Raw genomic sequence first — 21,895 nt, forward strand, 5'->3', positions numbered from 1 at the left:
TCTGTTTCTCTTTTTAAAAGAGAAATATACCACGCCCCAGTGGGCTGGTATTTCAGCAGCTATTGGCTGACGGAGCGGAAGTTGCTCCCCGCTGCACTGTGGGCTCGTATTTCAGCGACTATTGGTTGAGGCAGCGGAAGTTACTCCCACAACACTGAAGAGTCATATCCCATATCCCAGATGCCAATCATGGGCCTGCCATCATTAATTAAACGGAAAATAGATTAGTTTTATTTTCTTCAAAGTAGTTGCAGCTTATGATTTACTTTACTTTTGAATTTTTTGTAGAAAAATGTATTCCCATTCTAAACTTCAGAAACAGGGAAACTGTAAATGTTGAAGCCCAAGTAATTGTGGACCACAGTGTGAGAAGATCAGGCCAGTCAGACTTAGCCTAAATGATACATCACATGAAGTGGAGTCAAGGGCTGATAATTCAGTCAATTGTTCATATTGCGGGCTATTTTTCAGAGAACCAATGTGTGTTGTCAGAGTCAACAAAGGCCAGTTAGTGTTCACATTTTAAAAATTTAAGTCTTTCAACATAAAATTCCAAATGTGTTGCTTTACATGTACTACTATGGATTCAACTTTTATTAAACCCAGTTTCTGATGTATACTATGACTGTTTCCCTCTGGACAATATATTCCCTAACATTGCTTTCTCTTTGGTGGTATAACCATAGTAAGTGGTGTGAGCATCTTATCCCTCAGTGAATAAAATTATCACACTTTTTTAAGTTCTGCAAAATTTCACTGATAACTCTGAATCCTAATTGCAAAATTTGTTTATATCTTTCCCACTGACTCTCTCTCTCTCCCTCTACATATATATTTCCAGTTCTAAATCATATGCTTTTTCAAATATCTTCTTCAATGTAGTCCTATCTTTCTAATTAGTCTAAATGTAGATTATCATAGAAATAATGTTTCCTACAGAAGGAAGACACTCAGATAAAAGGTTATCACATTTCTGAATATACTCCTTAAAAATCTTCAGCTAGACTCTTTCTTGTATACCCAAACCATAACTGGCATTAATGTAAAAATATGCTGTGCAGAAGAGAACAAATTAAAAGCAGAAAGTCTAGTAGATGAAGCACTCAAGAGATTGTGAATTTTCTTTTATAATATATAAAGAGTAAAAATTATTTCTCCTATGGTTGCGTAAACTTAATTCTTAGACAAAATTATAAATCTTAATTTAATACTCATCCATTGGTTTCTCCCACAATCCTTGGAGATTAAAACATTGTAAAACAGATTGAAACTATATGCTTGCTGTTTGTATGTTGGGCAGTTACTAAATGGTAGTTTGCTTAAAGGAAAATTTCTGGTTCTCTTTCTGCTGTCTCTATGCTTTGTTTCCATGCCTTTCAAGAAGACTCATTCATCGTTTGCCAGAGCACTGCGTGGCTCCACTGATCTCCAAGAGCTATGGAAGGCTGGTCAGATGTGTCAATAACTCCTCCCTCTCTTGCCTTAGGTCAAAGGATCTCATAAAAGAGGCCATCCTTGACAATGACTTCATGAAGAACTTGGAGCTGTCGCAGATCCAGGAGATTGTGGATTGTATGTACCCCGTGGAGTATGGCAAAGACAGCTGCATCATCAAGGAAGGAGATGTGGGATCCCTGGTGTATGTCATGGAAGGTATGGTTAGTAACCTGCTCCTCTGCCACTCAGTCTTTCCCAATCTTCCCAGCTTCCCAAAGACTGCAGTGCATTCTGCGGAGCAAGGCTTGTCTTCCTTCTTTCATTGGGAAACAATTTGCAAGGAGCCACAATTCCACGAGGTACCATGGCTGTCTAATTATATGAAGTTTTGGTGTTTGAAGATTAATATAGGGATTCCTTATGCTTTCACAGCTGGAGAAAGTCAGTAGTGTGAAAACAATACTGTCTGCTAACTGCTTGAGACTGCACGCAATCACACTGTTGAGCATGTTGACAATATGTCAATGATAATACAAGATAGTGGGAAGTCTTTTAGGTCAGGTAATCCAGAGTCTTCAACTCTACTCTTAACATTTAATGTATGACTAGGTTTCCTGTTATGATTCTTTCAGGTAAAGACGATAATTCAGTAGCATGTATATATATATATATGTATATATATGTATATATGTGTATATATGTGTATATATGTATATATGTATATATATGTATATATACGTATATATATGTATATATATACGTATATATATGTATAAAATCAGAGACAATGAAGGCTGAATTGCATATTAGCTGTCTACTAAGAGAGAGAGCAGGTTTCACAAAGCCTTCAGAAACTAAGATAGAGAAATTGTTTTGATAAACAACCTTATCCATTTACCATGTAGATTTTGTTTTAGGCTTAGGTAAATTTTAATAATGACCGCTTCAAATTTGGAATTTATAAGGGTGTATTTTACCTTTGTGGAAACAATCTGAGATGATTTCTGAACTAGCTGAGAAGAAAGTGAGTCTGGAAATGCACGTGCTATTAGCTATTTGGTTTATTAGGTATGGCCAATGGTCGGTCAGTTCAGAGAATCCATGGTGAGTGATTCATGAGTCCTACAGTCTCTTTCAAGTTTATAGGGCGTTAAGATAAACTGTAAACTGGGGAAAGTCAGACTTTCTCTGAGTTTCAACAGCCCAATTCATAAAACAGGACATCCTCATGGTAGCATTTGGAGATGTTATTGCTTACCACAATTGAAAAGATTTGAAAGGCTATTGGCTTTAATAGGTAAAGGTTAGGAATGCTTCTCATCAAGCTAAAAGATAAAAACACTGTTTTATGTTTTTGACTGAAAATATCATTGTTATCAATATTGATATTGTCTGGGATACTTTGCCTGTTGTACAGGATTATAAGAAAGTTAGAGGAGGTGGGACTAGTATAAGAACCAGAGGGGATGCAGGACATGAGGAAAAGTCCTTCTAAATCAACATGATTAAAGCTCATTGACCTCAGGGACTGAGGCAACATGGGCACAGTTCTTTTTGTGTCTATTTGGCTTCCAGTCTGGGTTTTTATGGGGCTTCCTGACTGTGTGAGTAAGTGGATCTCTTTCTTGTGCTTTCTCTTCAACTCTTTTTTTATGAATGCTTGTTTTGTTCAATTATGATGTGTTAATTTTTCTTGTATCTTTATATATAATATATACACATATTTAAAAGAAAGTTAAATAAGATAATTTATTTGAATATTTGATGTAAAGAATAGCACATAATAAAATAATGATATCATATTTGTTTCTATTAAGTGCTTGAAAGTATACTTAAAAGTCAGGTGTGCCTTTGTACTTTGCCTTTATAATTTTTCTTTGTAGTCTTCTGAAGTATTTGGTTCTTACATAGTAGTGTCTATTATCTTTTTGTTTTAGCATTTTCACATTTTGATTCAACAATATAAGCTTCTACTCAAGGTAGAAAAGGTATTCAGCTATAGTTTCTTTTGGTAAAACCAAAGCACAGTAAGCACAAATAAAAATATTATGCACTTGGCAGAGAATTGTAAGGGTAGGAATGGATTTACAGGGTAGATATGTTGTGAGACAATTGGCCAACAGAATAGGAAAAGCCAAAAGAAATTAATAGGGGGCAATAACAGATTATGACGCTAGAGGCATTCTCCTAAAAATGACTAACATTAGGCATCACATTAAATGTGCAATGGTGTCACATGATTTGATTAGTTAGATGTTGTACTAGTAGAGGTTCTATGTAAAACACAGCTATTGTATAAAGCAAGATGCACTTTAAGGTTTGTTGTTTTTGAATTATAACCATTAGGATTACACTGCAGCAATACAAATCCAAAACTTGTAGTTTAAGTTTTCCTTCATCGTGAATATTTCTTGAAAATTAGATTCCCATAAAACCTTACAAATAGGAAAAAATCCTGCATTTCTCATCTCTTCCCTTTCAAAGTATAAGAGGTTTTTACTTTTAGCTATATGATTTATTGGATAATGTCCTGAATAATGTCCACCATACTGCAAGGCTTATTTAAACACTCTTAGTGTGTAGAATGCATCTAATATTTAGAGCAGTTGTGCAGAAGGCTAAGTGTGTTACCTGGTTCTATAGAAGAGGAGATTGGGAATCGATGAGAATATACCATTTTCTAGTTCAGTCCTGGGAGTTAGGCAATCTTGATGAAGAGAAACAGAACAAACTTTTAGAATATTTGTTTAAACTATGAAAAGATGTATTACATTGGTTTAACTATATAAATTTGCATTAGTTTATGTTGCAGAGTATGTGTTTAGTTAAAATGCATTGCTGGTTTACCTTGCCTGTCTTATCCTGATGATATCCTATAGCATAAATATTATGATGCAAAACAAACAACATTTAGATACCATGATGCAAAGTTCATACCTCATAGGTTAAGGCGAATTTAAAAACCAATTATTTTCTCATACATGTATATTTATGTATAACAAAATGGTCAAAAATACTCATCAGTGACTATATTACTTCCTTTAGTAAACATAAATATAGAATTTTTACTACTGTCTCAATCTAATTTGAATAAATTTTATCTTTTTTCACTGTTAAATTGACTAAACTGCATGCCATTACCCATTACAAACCCCATTTTAGTTGTCATTTTAAAAACAATACTTTAAATAATATGTCAATATTCAGAGTCATGGATGTTGTGTTTATGCCATTGATTGTCTTTAATAAACTCAATAGAAATGACCATAATCCTATAAATTAATGCCAGCCTTTCTCTAAACAGAAATTAAATCCTCTCAATATAGCTTTTATTGATTTTGTGCTTTCACCTTTAGGTCAAAGGGATTTAAAATGAAAACCTTTATCATTAAATTTTTACAAATTTTAATTGAGGAACCATTTTATTGCATAATTAAGTTTTTTTAAGCCAACACATTCAATATTCTCAAAGCTTACACAGCAATGTTCTTGATATAGAAGGGTTCTTTTCATCTGTGGACATTAATATTTATGAAGAATATAGCATGCGATAGTAAATGAATTGGCTCTGAAGGATCTTTCACAAGCTTGCTATCAAGATGTCCATGAAAACGCTCAAGGAGTTGATAAAGAGAAACAGTCTAATTTTCAGATTTCTCTGTAGAGAAATGAGAATGGTCCTCTTAGACATGTAAAATTATGACTTAGTAAAAGGATCACTTTCAAATTTTAACAAGTATTGTTGAATAGTAGTTTGAAGAAAAACAACTGTCTAAAGCTCCACTGACATTTCAAATATGTAAATGCGTTACCATGTGTTTTATAGCTTGATATCATAAAGACATTGGCACTGGACTTATTTAGGATGCGTTGTTTGCTGCTCAGCATCTTTGTATCATAAAGGTAAACCTCCGCTTTACCTTTTAAAAAAAATTTAAAATAATTTTTTGATTTAGCAATTAAGAATACAAAATATAGTATTCTTTAAGAAGCTGATGTGATACTTGAGTAGTGGGAATTGTTAATTTTTACTAGGCTTAAGAGTTCAATTTGCTTAGAGGTGACTTTTGCAAAGCTTGTGGGTTTCTCCGTGGAAGCAGATTGTCCTTCCTTTTTAATCACAAGACTGTTTAGTGTATTTTGAAAGTCACCTATTCAAGTTCACTGTTGAGGAGGAATCATGACTTTTTGTTATATTTACCAATGACAGCTTTTTAAAGTACTTCCTTGGCAGATAGTGTTTAGTAACTTGCTAATTATTAAACTTTCTCTCTTCATAATGAATAATTCTGTGAGACCATCTAACTATCTTTGCATTAGTAAATAGAAAAGCCAATGATTGGGGAAGTTATGTCACTTGAATAAAATTATTCCGCGAGTATATTGAAATATGAAGATAAGCCTTGAATTTCCCATACCCAAGTATTTAGTAATGTAACCTTTCAAGAACAGACTAGAAATATAAGAACATGTTTATTATGAATATCCCAATTTGTAGACTCAATATGGATGCACACTATCAAACTACATGATGTAAAACAGTGTTTTTGCAAGAAGGGATGATGTCTGCCAAGGCTGAGTAGCCACGGAATAAAGCATCTAGGACTCTTCAGATTTTCTATTATGCATGCTTCCTGGAGAGCCTCAAACACTCAGCTATGAGCTAAACTCTCTACAAGCAACCTGGAAGGTTGTCTCCCCCTTAGTTCTTCTTACGGAAGGAATCTGTGACTTGTCTTAATTCATAGTTCACCTTTGTGTGCTTTCTGTTTAGGATTAAACTCTTTGAACACTGGAAACCTATTGTAAAAGGAGAGGTGGGCTGCTTCCCACCGCCCGGCTAGCTTTACCCTAAATAACTACATGGAAACTGTATTCATTTAAATACTACCTGGCCCATTATATCTGGCCTCTTCTTGGCTAACTCTCACATCTTAATTAACCCATTTCTAATAATCTGTATTGCCACTTGACTGTGGCTTACCGGCATGAGTTTAACCAGTGTCCATCTTGGAGAGGAGCTTCATGGTGTCTGCCTGACTGCCTTCTTCTTCCTAGCATCCTGTTTGGTCTTCTCCACCTATCTAAATTCTGCCCTATCAAAAAGCCAAGGCAGTTTCTTTATTAACCAATGAAAGTAACACACAGACAGATGGACCTCCTACATCAGAAATCCCATATTTTTCTGTCTAAAATCAATAGCATTGATTTTATTTTCTCATACGAAACTTTAAAAAAAATCTTCTCAAGATCCACTTCTTAGCTTCTGACAGAAAGAACTGTTGGAACAGACCTTTGCATGCTCTCTCTAAGCAGTATCTGAGTATCCCTAGCAGTTCTCTCAGGTGGCCTTACTTGGTTTGATATATTTTTCGCAAATTCATAGATGCAGGTCTGCATATGCTACGTGTCCTCACAACTATTTTATTATTTTCATGCTGGCCATCCTCCACGGTAAGCTTACATACGTCCCACTATAACTACTAGTCCCCTCCAAAATATTTATTCTCTCTATGCAACTAAATGATGTTATTAATACTGACATTAATGATGAGTCTCTCAGTTAGCATTCAAAATACTTACTGAGTGCATGAGGGGAATTGAATATGTTATCATGTGAAACAGTTGTTAGTAAACATAACAAGAGAAACAGACCATCTTATTTGCTAACACCAGGTATTGCCTTTTGGCCTTCGTTTTCATGTTCAACCTAAAACTATTTTTTTCTTTAGAATAGTTGAAATATGTTATGTTTTATAATTCTTTTAGAGAACCACATTTGTAATATTCTTGAAAAAAAATCAATGTTTATGAACTTCTTACACAGAACAAAACAAAACATGTATTTATAAAAGCTCATAAACAAGGAGATTCTTAAAGAGTAAATGTACATTATTGAAAATAATATTTCAGAAGTAGAGTTGGAGACAGGGAGCTGACGTATTTGCTTATATGGCACATGGAGTAGGTACCATGTTCTTTGGGATAACAAGTACAAAAGAGCTTTCAATATGCTGGGGCAAATTCAGGAATTACAATACATTTACAAAAACTGGCAATATTTTGCCTATATATGGAAAGGTTGGGAAGAAAATATAACTTCTTAAATTCTTAAACTGCTCTCATAAGGAAATGAAGTTATTTTGCATGACTCTAGATAACCAAAGGAAAAATGAAAGCTACAAAGAAATTTAAGTTGAGTCAGCTGTAGAATCAATAATCTACTAATTAAAATATTCCATAAATGAAATAAGCAGCTTCAGGTGGTGACGAGAACCCATCTCTGGAGGCATTTTCACAGGGACTGTGTAACACCTGCAAGGAAAAACTGCGTGGGAGGAAGAAGGACTCCTGTGTCTAAACCACATCACATCTATTCTACCCTGCCCCTACTTGATGATTTGGAACAAGTGGCTTTGTGAATCATTCTACAAGTTAGCTCAGAAGATTCCACAGGTCAAAAGATTTCCTCTTGACCACCTCAGCCACACAAAGCTCATGTGTAGTGTTGAGTAGACCTAAACCTTTCATGACTCTAATAAAATCTGAACTGGTTTTTGAAAACTTGGTGGTTTGGTACAGTATTTTGTTCCATATGTTTATTTTTAGTTTTCCATGATAATTGTGTTGTTTCTAATATTTTTGCCTCCTTGAAAGCACCTTTTGTTTGTTAAATGATACCAAATAGCGTTCCAAAGTGTTTTTCATTAAGCTGATCATATCTCATCGTGGCTTATATGTGTGTTTACATTTTGTTTCTTGTATTTGTGGTGATTTTTTTTGTTTTGTTTTGTTTTGAGGCAGGGTTTCGCTGAAGTTTTAGAGCCTGTCCTGGAACTAGCTCTTGTAGTCCAGGCTGGCCTCAAACTCACAGAGATCTGCCTGCCTCTGCCTTGCAATTGCTGGGTTTAAAGGCATGTGTCGGCACCACCCGGCTTGTGGTGATTTTTCTTGGCTAGCATTGAACTAACCTAATGAATAGTTGTGCAGTGCTGTCTGGTGATTTCAACTTGCCTTTCTCTAACGTCCCAAGAGATGGAGCATCTTTTTCTATACCTAGGAGCTCTTGTCACCTTCTGAAGAGTCTTTCTTAGTCTGTTCATTTTTCTGTTTGGTAGGTAACTTTACATCTTTTGGAGCTTACCCCTTGATAGTTACCAGTATTATAAGTATTTTCTTTTATCTGGTGGGACTTGAGTTTTTATATCTGAATGAAACCCGATGGATAACAGTTGTTAATTTGAATATGGTGAAATGTATCTTCCTAGGTTTTTATTTTTTCTATCTCTTTAACAAATCCCGAATGGTAATATTTCTCATGCACATGGGTATATATGCAAAGGCATGCATTTGAATTAGGTATGCGAGACACTAATTATCTATAGACAAAGTCTCTGCCTTTAATCTAAAACAAGTTCTCCTTTTCAAAATATGATGCTGGAAAATATTTTATATTTTATTTCTATCTTCTATTGTTTTCCAAAATGTTCTAAGAATATAAATTATCCTGAGAGATGGAAAAATATGAATTTAAATGCTCCACAGTGGTTTCTTTCTTTGCTTTTTGTTTGTTTGTTTTTTCCTGTGAGAGTGTGTTATATATTTGGAGGTAATGACAAGGCATTTGATCAGGTTTCTTGACTAAGCAGAACAATAATTTTTTTGTCTAAAATATACTATGGATATGTCTTTATGTGTCACTAAAAAGTAAAACATTTGCTGTATAAATCAAACAGAACTAACCAAATGTTTTGTCCAAAGGCAGTGTTATTGAAAACTGTCATGCTTTTAAGAAGGATATTTTTATTGTTGTTGCCTTGTGTTTTAAACACTGTGCCTCTCACTCTGTACTTCAGGCTGATCTCAAACTTGAGAGTTCCCTGCCTTGGGGTCTAAAATGCTGGGATCACTGCCATGCAAGGCTGTGCCTGACTCTGACAGGCACACTTAGCTAATGAATCCTGGCTTGACTGTTTAAAATGAAGCCTTACAAGTTGAACTGAATTTATTACATTACAAAAAGGTAGCACTATAGCTTTTCTTAGTCTGAATGAGTGCAGAAATTGAAAATAATTGAAATTTGCCATGCATATAGTTTTGAGATGGTGGCTGGAAAGGTAACAACTCATGTGCTACCAGGAATGCAGTCCCCGAGTCAAATATTTGAAATGTAAGTTTCCCTTCTCCAGTTTACTCTCACTGTAAATAATTATGGATTTTGTGTTTTATTTCTATCATCCTGTCCTCATTCATTTCTCTCAAATGTCAACCTTTTCCTTCTTCACATTGATAGAGTGCCAACTTTGAAAGCCCAAATGTGTATTATTTGGGTGAAAATTAAGACCAAGTGTAGTACAGTTGGAACAGTGGGAAGAAATTGTGATTAGTACCTGGGCCAGAGTGTAATAACACACTTCAGAATGAGGTCCAGTTCACCTTACTCATCATGCATGAAGCTATTGGGTGGTGTGCCTTCTGAACATTTAACAAGAACCCTACTGTTGTAGATTCATTTTTACAAAGACATCCATGTATTTCCTTGGAGACTCTAACTTGATTTCCAGTGACTTTTGTGGGAGACTGGTTAGACTAAGGCATTTAGAATCCACCACTCCAGTGTGACATCCCTGAAGAGTGTGTAGTGATTTTGGCATACTCTCCAAAGGAAAACAGAAGTTCCCAGAAAGAGGAGCTTCAGACTCTGGCTACCGTGGCAACAACACCCCCCCCCCCAACATACAGACCCCTATATAGAGACACTTGAACTCATTCTCAGGTGTTCTTTTTGGCATTCTCCAATGATTGCCCTTCTGAGAAATGCAGTGTATTTGCACGTACTTCTTCTGAATTGACCTATTATGGTTTTGAAAGTTGCACTCTGAATCTGGTGTTTATGCTTAGTTAGTCTATAAACTCCTTCCCAGTAACATATTTTCATCCTAAATCTTTATAAGTATCACACAGAGATTTAGAATTATAATAGATATGACTTAAATGGGTATTAAACTAAATTCTGGGGAATTTATAATTCATGCATATTTAATATATCATGAAATTATTGCAGAAAATATTTATATTAGTGATATATTTAGTTCCATTTTGGTGCCTAATCTGATTAGCTTTGCTAAGGTGAATTGTTCAGTCATATAAAGCACTCTGGGTCTTTTCATTCATCGTTATTGATGCTAAGGCTTTCAAGTGTAGGAAAAACTAGTCTTCAGAAAAGGAATAGTCATTCGGCATGTTTTTAACAATCATTTTGTTTCTTCTCTTGAAAGAAAATTATGATGGCTTTGAATATCTGGATTCAATTTTGTACATTTAAATTGTTTATTTTATCAATTCTAGAGTTTAAGTGTTCTAAAATTGAAAAAATCATTTGGGATTTTTTTGTGTGCTGATTTTGAGATCACAAATATACTTAGTAAGCCCCAAGAATTAGATGTCCCCTTCTCACAGCGTGTCACAGTGTAACTTTGAGGGAGTAGTCTAAGAATGTTTTAATTTTAATATCCTCAACAATTGAAAAGAGTAAAAAAATACCTAGTGGAAATTTTTGCAAAATATCTTCTGTATTAGAATTAACTTATGAATTAATTTGATTATTCTATGTTAAGAAATGCAGAATTTAAGTCTCCTAGTATTACTGTATGTTAGCAGAGACTGAAGATACAGAACAGAACAGAACATGATATGTATTTTGATGATGGCTAAAAGGAGAAAAGACAAATAAATATATGGGGAAAACAAAAGGTGGTAATAAATGTTAGAAATAAATGAAATTAGCTAGGGTGGTTAGTGAGTCCTGGTGAGTCTGTCTGTGATATGACAGTGTTTCCCTGGGAGAGTAAAGTTGGAGCTGAGAGCTGAATGACAAAGAAGGGGCAGACCAACAAATGTGTGTTTAGAAGATTCCAGATGAAAAAAAAAAACAGGAAAAGTGTTCGGCATATTAGAAAGCATGAGTTGAAGCTGTGGTGGTTCTAGAGGCAAGAACACTGTTGACTGTTTCTTCTTAATCCTCAGAGGCTTACAGAGAATTGGACAGTCGATGAGACATGTTTGCTTTATATTTTATGACTATAAAAGTGGATTTTACATGATACCACAGACTTGGATAAATGAATTATAGAGTCATGGAAAGGACCAGTAGTCCCAGCTGAGAGGTGATACCACGAATTGAAGCAAAATATGACAGAGGCTTAGACTAAGATGGCAGATGGGAGATGACCGAAGTTGTGATTTTGGGGGGATATATAAATTAGCTGTGGATGTGATAAAAGAGGAATTGGAAATTAATTATTTGTTTTTTATGCAAATTATTGGGTGAATGGTGGTGGTATTTTCTGTGGTGGGAATAAATGAGATGACTTCATGTTTTAAGAGAGTGAATTATGAGTTTGCCCCGATGACGGAAGTTTAAGATGTTCCTAGGCATTTTAGTGAAGATTTTGCAAAGGGCAATGCCCATCTTGAAAAGCTCGGTGAGGAGATGCAAAAGGGGAGTGAAGCATTCTGTTGACTAAACCAGGCATAAAGGGAAGACTGGCATATAAATATCTCTTCATAAAGTACTTGTTTTATGGATAACAGATTAAATGAGTATTTTAGTTAGGGTTACTATTGCTGTGATGAAACTCCATGACCTAAGAAACTTGGGGAGGAAAGGGTCTGTCTATTCAGCTTATGTTTCCAAATCATAGTTCATCATCAAAGGGAGTCAGGTCAGGAACTTGGAGTAGGAGCTGATGATGAGACCATAGAGGAGTGCTGCCACTAGCTTGCTCCTCATGGCTTGCTCAGCATGCTTTCTTAAAGAACTCAGGATCACCAGGCCAGTTTTGACACCACTGACAATGGACCAGGCCCTCCCCAGTCAATCACTAATTAAGAAAATGTCCTACAGGCTTGGCGATCTCATGGGGGCATTTTTCTCAACTGAGGCTCCATTCTTTCTGATGCCCCAAGCTTGTGTAAAGTTGACATAAATTAGCCAGGACAAAAAGTAAAGTTGCATGTTTTAACAAATATTGTTGGTTAAAAATAATTACCCAAGGGAAATTTATGCAATGGGTTAAAAATTCTTTCCTCTTTTCTGAAAACTGGTATTCTTAAAGTAACCTTTCTTGAGTTGTGGGCTAGGACCATTTTAAGGGTTCCTTGAGATCAGAACATATAACACCAACACGCTATTTGTTTTCTGTCTTGTACTTTTGTGAGTATATGGCAGAACGTTGTAGAAGCCACACTCTGCAGTGTGATATTATAACAAACTTCATCAGACACAAAAATACAAATAACTAAGTCAGAAATAACTTGATTTCTCCAAATTTCAAAATAATCATGTTTATTAACTTATTAAAATCATTTAATTTATAATTTTAGAACATTGTTTAATCTGTAAAAATTATCCGAAGTGAATAAATATTGTAAACATTTCCATTTTTATATGTTTATTATATATTTAGAATTTTTTAAATTAAAACATAACTACATCGCTTTCCCCTTCTCTTTCTTCAACCCTTTTCAGGTCTTCTCCCTTCGATCTTTTCCATGTCCTTCCTCCAACTCTTAAGTTGATAACCTCTTTTTTTAAAAAAAAATTATTATTGTTGCACACACACAGATGTATATACGTATGTATATATATATGCATACACACACATATATACACATACAACCTGTTGTATCAGGTTTTATTGTTTGTGTATATATGGTTTCAGGGCTGACGGCTTTGCTTTCAATAACCAACAAGGAGGCTCATCCCTGAGAGAGGCTAATTCTTCCTGTTCCAGCAGTCATTAGTTGCTATAGTTCTTTGTCTGGGTGTGGTATGGGGAGGGAGGAGAACCCCCCCCCCAAATTATCTCCCATTTGTATTAATGTATTCCTTGATAATGCCATTGTTCTAGTCTTGTTTACCCAATATTTCTAGGTAAGACTGTTTCACGGACTTCTTTGTATTCTGGCCCTGACAACTTCCTATTTCCTTTACCGTGATGCCCCCTGAGCAATGGCTGCAGGAGCTGTGTCGTATAGATTTATCCACTGGGGCCTGGCTCCAAAAATCTATTCATCTCTGCATTATGTCCAGTTGTGGTCTTCTGTGATGGTCAGCGTTTGCTATAAAGAGAGGCTTCTTTGATGAGGGGTGGCAGCTGCACTTATGTGTGACTATAAGGGTAAGATTTAGAATGGACTTAGAAATTATTCTGGTCTAGCACGGTGGTGGTAGCAGATTTTTTTTCTACAGTCCATGAGCTCCCTGGTCCTGGGGAGCTTGCTAAATTTCTGGTATCTGTCCTGATTTCTTTCCTGTTGAGTGTACCTTAAAATCTAATAGTATAAATATCAATAGGATAGACCACATGAGCAAAGGCTTTGGGGTTTTAGTATTAGAAAGCAGTCCAGAGACTAAAAGTTACAAAACCACTGTGGTAAGCTATGCAACCTGTATGCTAATAGGGGCACTGATGCTTGCTTCATGGAGCATATTGTTATTGGCTAAAGTTTGGAATAGCAGATATTGAGACCCTTTCCCCCCAAAATGGCACAAGTGTGACTACACTTCAGATGAACACGTGCTAAGCGAAGTCTTGGTGATTAGAAGCTGGAAACTTTTGCAGTGTTTAGCATTTAAATCAAGGGCAAATCGCCTGTGCAAATATGAGTGGGCAAATGACTCCCGTTGAAGTGCTTGTTATTGTGTCAATTACTTTCCATTTCTCAGCTTGAAAGTATCCTTGATAGATTTTGTGGGTTCAGTTTCACACTTTCTAATGTTCAAGAATTGGGAATTGAATTGGCTTCCCCTGTAATTACCCTGAATTAGTGTAGCAGGATCCTGAAATGTTTGTTAATTAGACTTCTAGGCCAGGAAGAATAAAGGCATCAAATATTTTTAAAAATCTACTCAGTATTGTATTTTAAAAGAAGTAGTTTTATAGTTTGCCAATAACTCAAAGTCTCATTAGATCTGACATTTTATCTTTTGATTACTTGGTACATTAAGTTTTCTAATACCATACAAGGTCTCAAATTAAATGAGAATGTGCATTATGTCACACATGGTCTCATGCAGTTTATATGGTTTGTAGCCCTCATACATATGTAATCTTAAGAAAGCGCATTATTTCACAAATGGTCCCATGTGGTTTGTACAGTTTGTAGCCTTCATACATATGTAATATTAAGCTGTCAGCTGTTGATTGGTTGGACGTCTTTCTTAAAATTCTCATTGCTGAGTGAAGACTTGACATCTCAGCTTCTTTCTCTTGGGCTACGTGTTGCAAAGAGCTTTGGCATTTGCAAACACATCTACTCGTTTTGATATTTAACCACCACAGTGTTAAGCACTTCTCAGGGAATAAGCTGGAAAATAAAACCCCTAAACCAAAATACTTTGCTTCCCCTTTTGTTCTTCTTGAGGGACAGCTTTTTCCTTTTTTCTTCTAATTCAGCTTTGTAAGTCACAGCGAAAGAGAAAAGGCTGAACAGGCAACGCATACAATAGCATGTTGGGTTGAAAATAAATTTTAAGCTTTTAAAAGTCGATGTCATAGTTCAGTGTTCTGTGCAATAATACATTTCCTGTCGTGCTTGGAACACAGACTGTCCTGCACATAGCTGAACTGCTGTACTAGGTCTCTATCTCTCTGTGTTTTACGCTACAAGCTCTAGCCATTTGGTTTCAGATGTCAGGTGGAGAAATGGCCAGAGAACTAAAAACTATAAATCCTGGGGGCTTAATCCAGATCCACCCATTAAGCAGCTGTGTGACCAGAGAGACAAGATTGAAATAATCCTCTTTGCGACTTGTCTATTTTGTTCCTCAACTTTATAGATGACATCATCCTTTCTCTGTAACAATCTGCTCAGAGAACAAACCAGGGACTATTCAATCACAAACTCTGTCCTGTCTGTCAGTCCTCTGCTCTCAACTGTCCCTGTCTGACCCTGCTGTAACTCATGTCTTAGCACTTCTTGCCTGAATTTCCCAACATTTCATCTCAGCCATTCTGTACTTAGGCTTATCCTACTTTTATGTACTCTCTAAATAACCGTATAATCAGGAGCTAGATAGTTTTTAAATGTGTTCATGTTATGGGTTGACATGTCCAGTGCCCTCCCGTGGTTGAAAATGCAAACTCTTCAAGACAGAAACACCCTACAGTGAAATGAAGTCCACTGAGTTTGAGACTTGGCAGATATGGGCCTGAATTCTGATCCATGTAGGCAGTTGTGTAAACTTTGGGGGAATGTTCTAGATACTTTGTCCATCTTCTCTCTTGTCAATGTCAAGCTTGTGTCTGACGTGTGAGAAGGGACACTGGCTTATGGGCTCTACTTCCACTCGATTCTGTATGGTCTGCTCCATAACAATGGCTGATCTTCTGTGTTCCATGTGTCCGTGATAGTACGTACTTCGTCGCTTGGATTCATTGTTCTCAAATGCTGCTGCTCATCAGAGTCAACCAAAGTGTCTATCCTAAGAAGTCTTTTATCTCCCAGTAGAGTGGGATTATCTTTTCTGAAAAGTCTAGCATCTACTGTGCCCTCCCTATAGCACCTTAGCCAGTTTGTGTTTTATTAATTTCATCCTTACATCTTACTGATTCAGAAACTATGCATTCTGCTTATGGTCTATGCTAGGCCCTGTTCTAGGGATTATGGTTACAACGCAGAAAGAAATACAGAACTGTATCAGCTTGTTTCTTATGGCCCAACAGAGGAGATACACAACAGAGAAGTGTGTGTGTGGTAGATGTTATGAATAGCAAACATGGCAGTGGTACCTAGAACTGTAGGCACAAAGGCTAGGTGCACTCTATGGGATAGTCTAGGAAGATGTTTTTGAAGGTTGACAATTGAGTAGGGGCATAGATGAGTTCATGATGGGGGTGGGAGTATAGAAGACAGAGAGAAGCGAAATGTGCTATGCTCTAGACTAGGTTTGGGCTGAAATATTCAAATAAGAGCGTGGATGGCAGAGTGGCTGGAGGGAACTGGGTGGTTATGGGGATGCAGTAGAGAAGTTTGCCAAATCAGAGAGGTTGTAAATGTTAGAAGTCATAGGCTGTGCTGATATCTTTTAAATGTTTGTCATACTCTGTATTATGACTAATAAGGATTCGCTATCATGTGTGGGAAATAATATTTTTAAAAGCAGGAGGGAAGCTGTGATATTAGTGAAAAAATTGAAATAGCAATGATCTTGATGTGAAATTAACTAGTAAAAGATTAGAGATAAAAAATTGTCAAATTTAGAGTCTACTTTGAAAGGTCAGTCAATGATTTTTGCTAGTTCATTGGACTGATTGATTGATAGTAGCTTGCAAGAGGATGTAAAAAGTGATAGACTTAAGATTTTGGCTTAAATAATTGAAATAGTATAACTGTTTCTTGTATAGAAATCTAGATGATTAATGAGGAATAACACTACCAGACAGTATCTGGCACACAATTGTTTTATGGTTTTAACGTATTAGGAATCAATTAAGTTGTAGTAACAAAGAACTTCTGGAATGAGGTAGTTCTACTCGAGTACAAACTTATTTCTCTTTTATGCAAGTATCTGAACCTCATAGGGTGATTCAGACTCCCAGGTCACCATGCGCTATGCTGTGTATGTGCGAAAAGTTAGATCGTAAGCTCTTTGATGGTGTATGCTAAGGGAATGAGAAATAAGAGAAGACAGAGCAGGAAGTTTTGTGCTCAAAGTCACACATTTGATCTGTTCTCATCCCTGTGCCCAACACTTAATTACAAGGAGGCTAGAAAAAATAATCTCTGCCTAATGAGATTATAAAGTTCCCTCACCAGCATGAAGAAAAACAGGCTGAATCCTAGGGAAGTTTATGCCATATTTGACTGTCTCTTATAAGTAACTTAGGCCTAGAACTATGTTCTACACAGCCTCAATATTCACTATCATGTCTGTGCATAACTGTGCGCTCACTATATGTTAAGACTCTGCAATATACATCATGTTATGCTTGATATTATATCACCTTTGTTCCTCTTGACTTAATTTTATGCTTCATTTTCCATATTTCAAATGATTTTAAAATATACATTTATCAGTAGTACATATCTAGAGCATTGCACTTACTTTTATTATTTTCAGTCTTACATTTATTCTTATTCCAGAATGAACAAGTTGTGATGACTTGCCATTTATGTTTCTCAAGAGTATTTATGTCAGACATTTGCTTCCACATAACAATTTCAGAAGCCACCATCAGTGACGAAAGAGTGAGTCAGTGCTGTGTAATAAAACTGAATCACCTATTCCAAACTGCCTGATTTTGCATGTGCTGCTGCTGTTTTATTGGCATTATTAGCTTAAAAGTTAGAGCAGATGTGTTTGGGTTCAAGGATATATTTTTGAAAGGTTAAAAAAACAAGGCAACATTTTAAAATTACATTTAAACATAGTTTAAACATTTAAGCAGTAACTGTACTATGCAAAGTTAGAATTTAATAAGAGAAATGGTATAGTAAGGTAAAATATTAAATACTTAGGAAACTGATCATTGATGTGTAAAATATAGCATTTCTCATGGATAGCTTGGGTTTATTTTATAGTATAAAATAACAGTGGTCCTATTGTTTTATAATATGGTATTTTTGAAAATTGGCCTTACTTTCTATCCAAGATCCATCAATCTGTCTATCATCATTGTAAATGTATAATTCCTTAGGTCATCCTATTCTTGGGAAATATACATAATTTTCTAAACATGCTCAGTAGTAGTAACTAACCTTTGAGTATTTATTTATAAGCACTCATTTCAAGGTTTGTGTAATATATATATATTTGATACATTTATTTATTAAATATATTTATTAAAGATTTTTTTCAAAAGATTAAATAAAAATATCGATATTTGAGAATGTTTTTAATCTATCATAGTCTAAGGTCCCTGTGGGGGAAAAAACTTATTAGTATTTCTCAGTGCTTAACACAGAGACAGCAGATTAAGTATTTCATTGACAATTACTAATTGAAATATCTTATATAGTTGTTGTCAGGGTTTCTGTCCTGCCAGGTTCCCAAAGTCATTACGTCCCAAGGAAATCACACAGAGGTCTACATTAATTATAAACTATTTGGCCTGTTAGCTCAGGCTTCTTATTAACTCTTATAACTTATATTAGCCCATTATTATTGTCTATTTTAGCCACATGGCTCAGTACCTTTTCCGGCAAGGCAGTCACATCTTCCTTCTTCTGTAGCTGGGGCAGGACTGCAGAGAAGTGGGCTTCCTTCTTCCCAGAATTCTCCTGTTCTCATTGACCTGCCTCTACTTCCTGTCTGGTTTTCCCGCCTACACTTCCTGCCTGGCTACTAGCCAATCAGCATTTATTTAAAATATAATTGACAGAATACAGTCCATGGTCCCACACCATATAGTCCCTCACACAACAACTTCACAATTTTCACAAACCTGTACTCATATAAAAATGTGTCACATACACAGGCAGATTCACAAAGCTCTATTCAATTTACTCCAGATTTTCAGTTATCTTCTTACCATTTTAACTGATAATAAATGGATGGCTTCTGAAGAACTTCCAGTTAAGCGTTATTAAGTATCCAGTTAATTCTGAAGATTATGTACCTGTTTTTCCTCTAGATGAAACTTTTATTCATTTAAATTAAAAAAAACCTTAAAACTCCCAAGTTTTCTAAAGTCTCTTGAGACTTCATAAGCCACAGCTTGAAAATGTGTTTGTTTGATATAACATATTATCATTTGAACTGTGAAAAGTTTCAATTAAGATTCAAATAGTTGGTGTCTGTCTATCTCGTGTGTGTGTGTGTGTAAATTCTCAACCTTTTAAAGATATTGTCAGAGAGACTCACAAAACTCTATGTAAATTTTTTTCTCATCATTGTAGAAGCATTGCCCATCATGCTCAAGAGATAATCTACTCAGTTAAACATTGCTCTAAGAAAATTTGAAAAAAAAGGTTAGTAAGAATGTTTAGCTTTCCATATCTTATAATATTTGCCTATAGCTATATTAAAATTTAATCTCACAAAATTTTTTCATGCATGAGAAACACATTTCTTGATCATACCAAGTAATTTCTTCCTAAAATGCCCAACCATTTAGTCAAATTGCTAGATGTAAAAAGACCTCAGATATGCCAAATCTTTTCTGAGCCTGATTAAATGAATATATAAATCAGACTGCATTTCCTAAAAACTTTGAGAGAACTGAATTTTATAAAACCTTTAACTATTGTGAATGTTTTCCTATTTCTAAAAGTAACTCAATTTAATACCTCTTCCTTAAATGATCCTGTAATGAATGCAGAACTGGTCATCATATTCTATTCAATTGCCCTTGTTCCCAAGGTTAAGGGTATTGACTTCCTCCTCAGGCAGGTATGTGACTTAGAAAGGTATGTGGTCAAGAAAAATTAGGTGTTCTCTTCAGAAAACTAAACAACTCATAGAAATTTTTATTATCTCAATTTATAGATGTCATAATATATGCAGGTGCCTGTTTTAAATAAGTTACATTAAGTACCATATCTTTGTATACTTTCAAGTTTTGCATTACAAGAAGGAAAGAAACTGGGTGCTGTGTTAAGTAGATTAACCTTTATAGGCTTGACTCATAATTTCCTGTAAGTAATAAATAAATGATGTCCACAGTGTGTTGGTGAAAATGGGTTGGTTCGACCATGAGTATGAAATGTTTGACAAAAGGACATGATAAAGAGCTCTAATATGTCTATTAATTAATTCTACTATTCACTTTCTCTTCATTTCCTAAATATGTGTATGTGATCAAAAGTGGGTTTACATTAGTCTCAAGGACTGAAAACCTGAGAAGGAAAATTATTAGTGCTTAGTAATAAGCTCCGGGGAGAGAAGAAGAGCAGAAAGAGTTTTATGAAATAGGGAGGAAAGACAAGAAAGAGAAATAAAGGCTCAGAGAAGCAAAAGATGAGTCTGGGTTTTCAGTCTCCACCAATTTCCCTGATGCAAATAGTCCCATCATTGCCAATGTCAAACTGCAAACAACATACTCTAGTACAGTGTTGCTAATCTGTTTCTTTGCCTGTGCTACACTACTGGATACAATATTAAAGAAGTACTTAATAAAATCTGTAATTTTAGAAATCCTATATGAATTTGGCAGGGGTTGGAGTTATGGCTCAGCCATTAAGAACACTGCCTGCTCTTCCAAAGGTCCTGAGTTCAATTCCCAGCAACCACATGGTGGCTCACAACCATCTGAAATAAGACCTGGAGCCCTCTTGAGTAAGAGACCTGGTCAGTGGTCCTCATTAACTTAGATAATGAAATCCAATATGGACAAGTTCAACAGAACCACCCTATGGGCTGCCATGCATGCTTCAGCATTGCCAAGGCTTTATAGATTATAGATTTGGCAATATTTTAACAATTATTCATATGCTGTATTTCCCATCAGGCAGTTCATTGATTACCATGTTGAGAGCATTCAGTACTAAATTCAACACATTTATTTCACCTTTCATGTTGAAGCTTTCTTGAAACTTCTACTCGTCCTATTCAGAGTAGCATATCCAAGCTCCAACCAGTTCTCATGGCAGCGTGCTCTGTCACCATGTGCAGGGTTTATATTCGCTGTATATTTTATCCCAGTGAAGGACAGTGTAGAAGGGTGTAATTATTTACTCCCTGCTAATCTTGTAGCTAGCAATTTCTGTATGAATTTACCACTAAGAGTACTGATGGAGTGTGCTCTGTAAAGCAGACTATTTGCACTCAAGACTACTGATAGTGTGATGGGTTAGGTACTAATCTAGAGTCTTTATATGCTCCTCACCTCTAAATTAGCGCATTGGCATAGTGGACATGATTTCATTTATCTCATCAACTTCATAATACATTCATTTAAATCCAAAGCTTTTTAAGTTAAGGCTTTCCTCCATTTGTATGTTTATGCTTCCACCAATAAATATATAGCAAAAATTCTCTTGGTAGAATACCTGTGTATTAAAAAAAATTGGGACTTGAGTAATGGGGCCTTGATGTCAGTTTGTGAAAAGCAATCTATAGTCTTGGCAACAGTCAGTTGTTGCGGGATTTCTATGTGACCCCTTTGGCAAACAACTCTATTGAATAGAACCCAACTGCAGCATTGCAAGTGTCACTTGTTCACAAGTGATGTGCAATCGGGATATATTGTGTGAGAAAAAAGTCTATTTTCAATAAAAGGGAAGATGTGTACATAATGCACTTTTTAAAAAATAGTAAAAGTTGGGGCTCTTGCTGCAGTGGTTCCCATTTATTTCCATCAAGCAGAGTTTTATACTTTCATTCAAATTCTTTTCAGTATTAAGGTTATCAAAGTACCAATTGTAATCTTTACACAAATATGATACCTTCCTCCTAGAAGGTAGAAAATACGAGACATTATTCAAATTATTTCCCGGTGTTCATGGTCAAAAT

General features: G+C 35.6%; 1 protein-coding gene across 2 annotated transcripts in view; it reads left to right on the plus strand.

Moving 5' to 3' along the window:
• Nucleotides 1-21,895, plus strand: part of Prkg1 (protein kinase cGMP-dependent 1) — a 1,163,909-nt gene that overhangs the window by 165,108 nt on the left and 976,906 nt on the right. For both annotated transcript variants that reach the window (XM_048438824.3, XM_048438823.3), the window contains exon 2: nucleotides 1,487-1,653. In XM_048438824.3, the coding sequence (XP_048294781.1) occupies nucleotides 1,487-1,653 (167 nt within the window). The remainder of the gene's footprint in view (nucleotides 1-1,486; nucleotides 1,654-21,895) is intronic.

This window comes from Myodes glareolus, chromosome 7 (assembly GCF_982192425.1).
Source record: "Myodes glareolus chromosome 7, mMyoGla1.1, whole genome shotgun sequence".
In the NCBI taxonomy this organism is placed as follows: Eukaryota; Metazoa; Chordata; class Mammalia; order Rodentia; family Cricetidae; genus Myodes; species Myodes glareolus.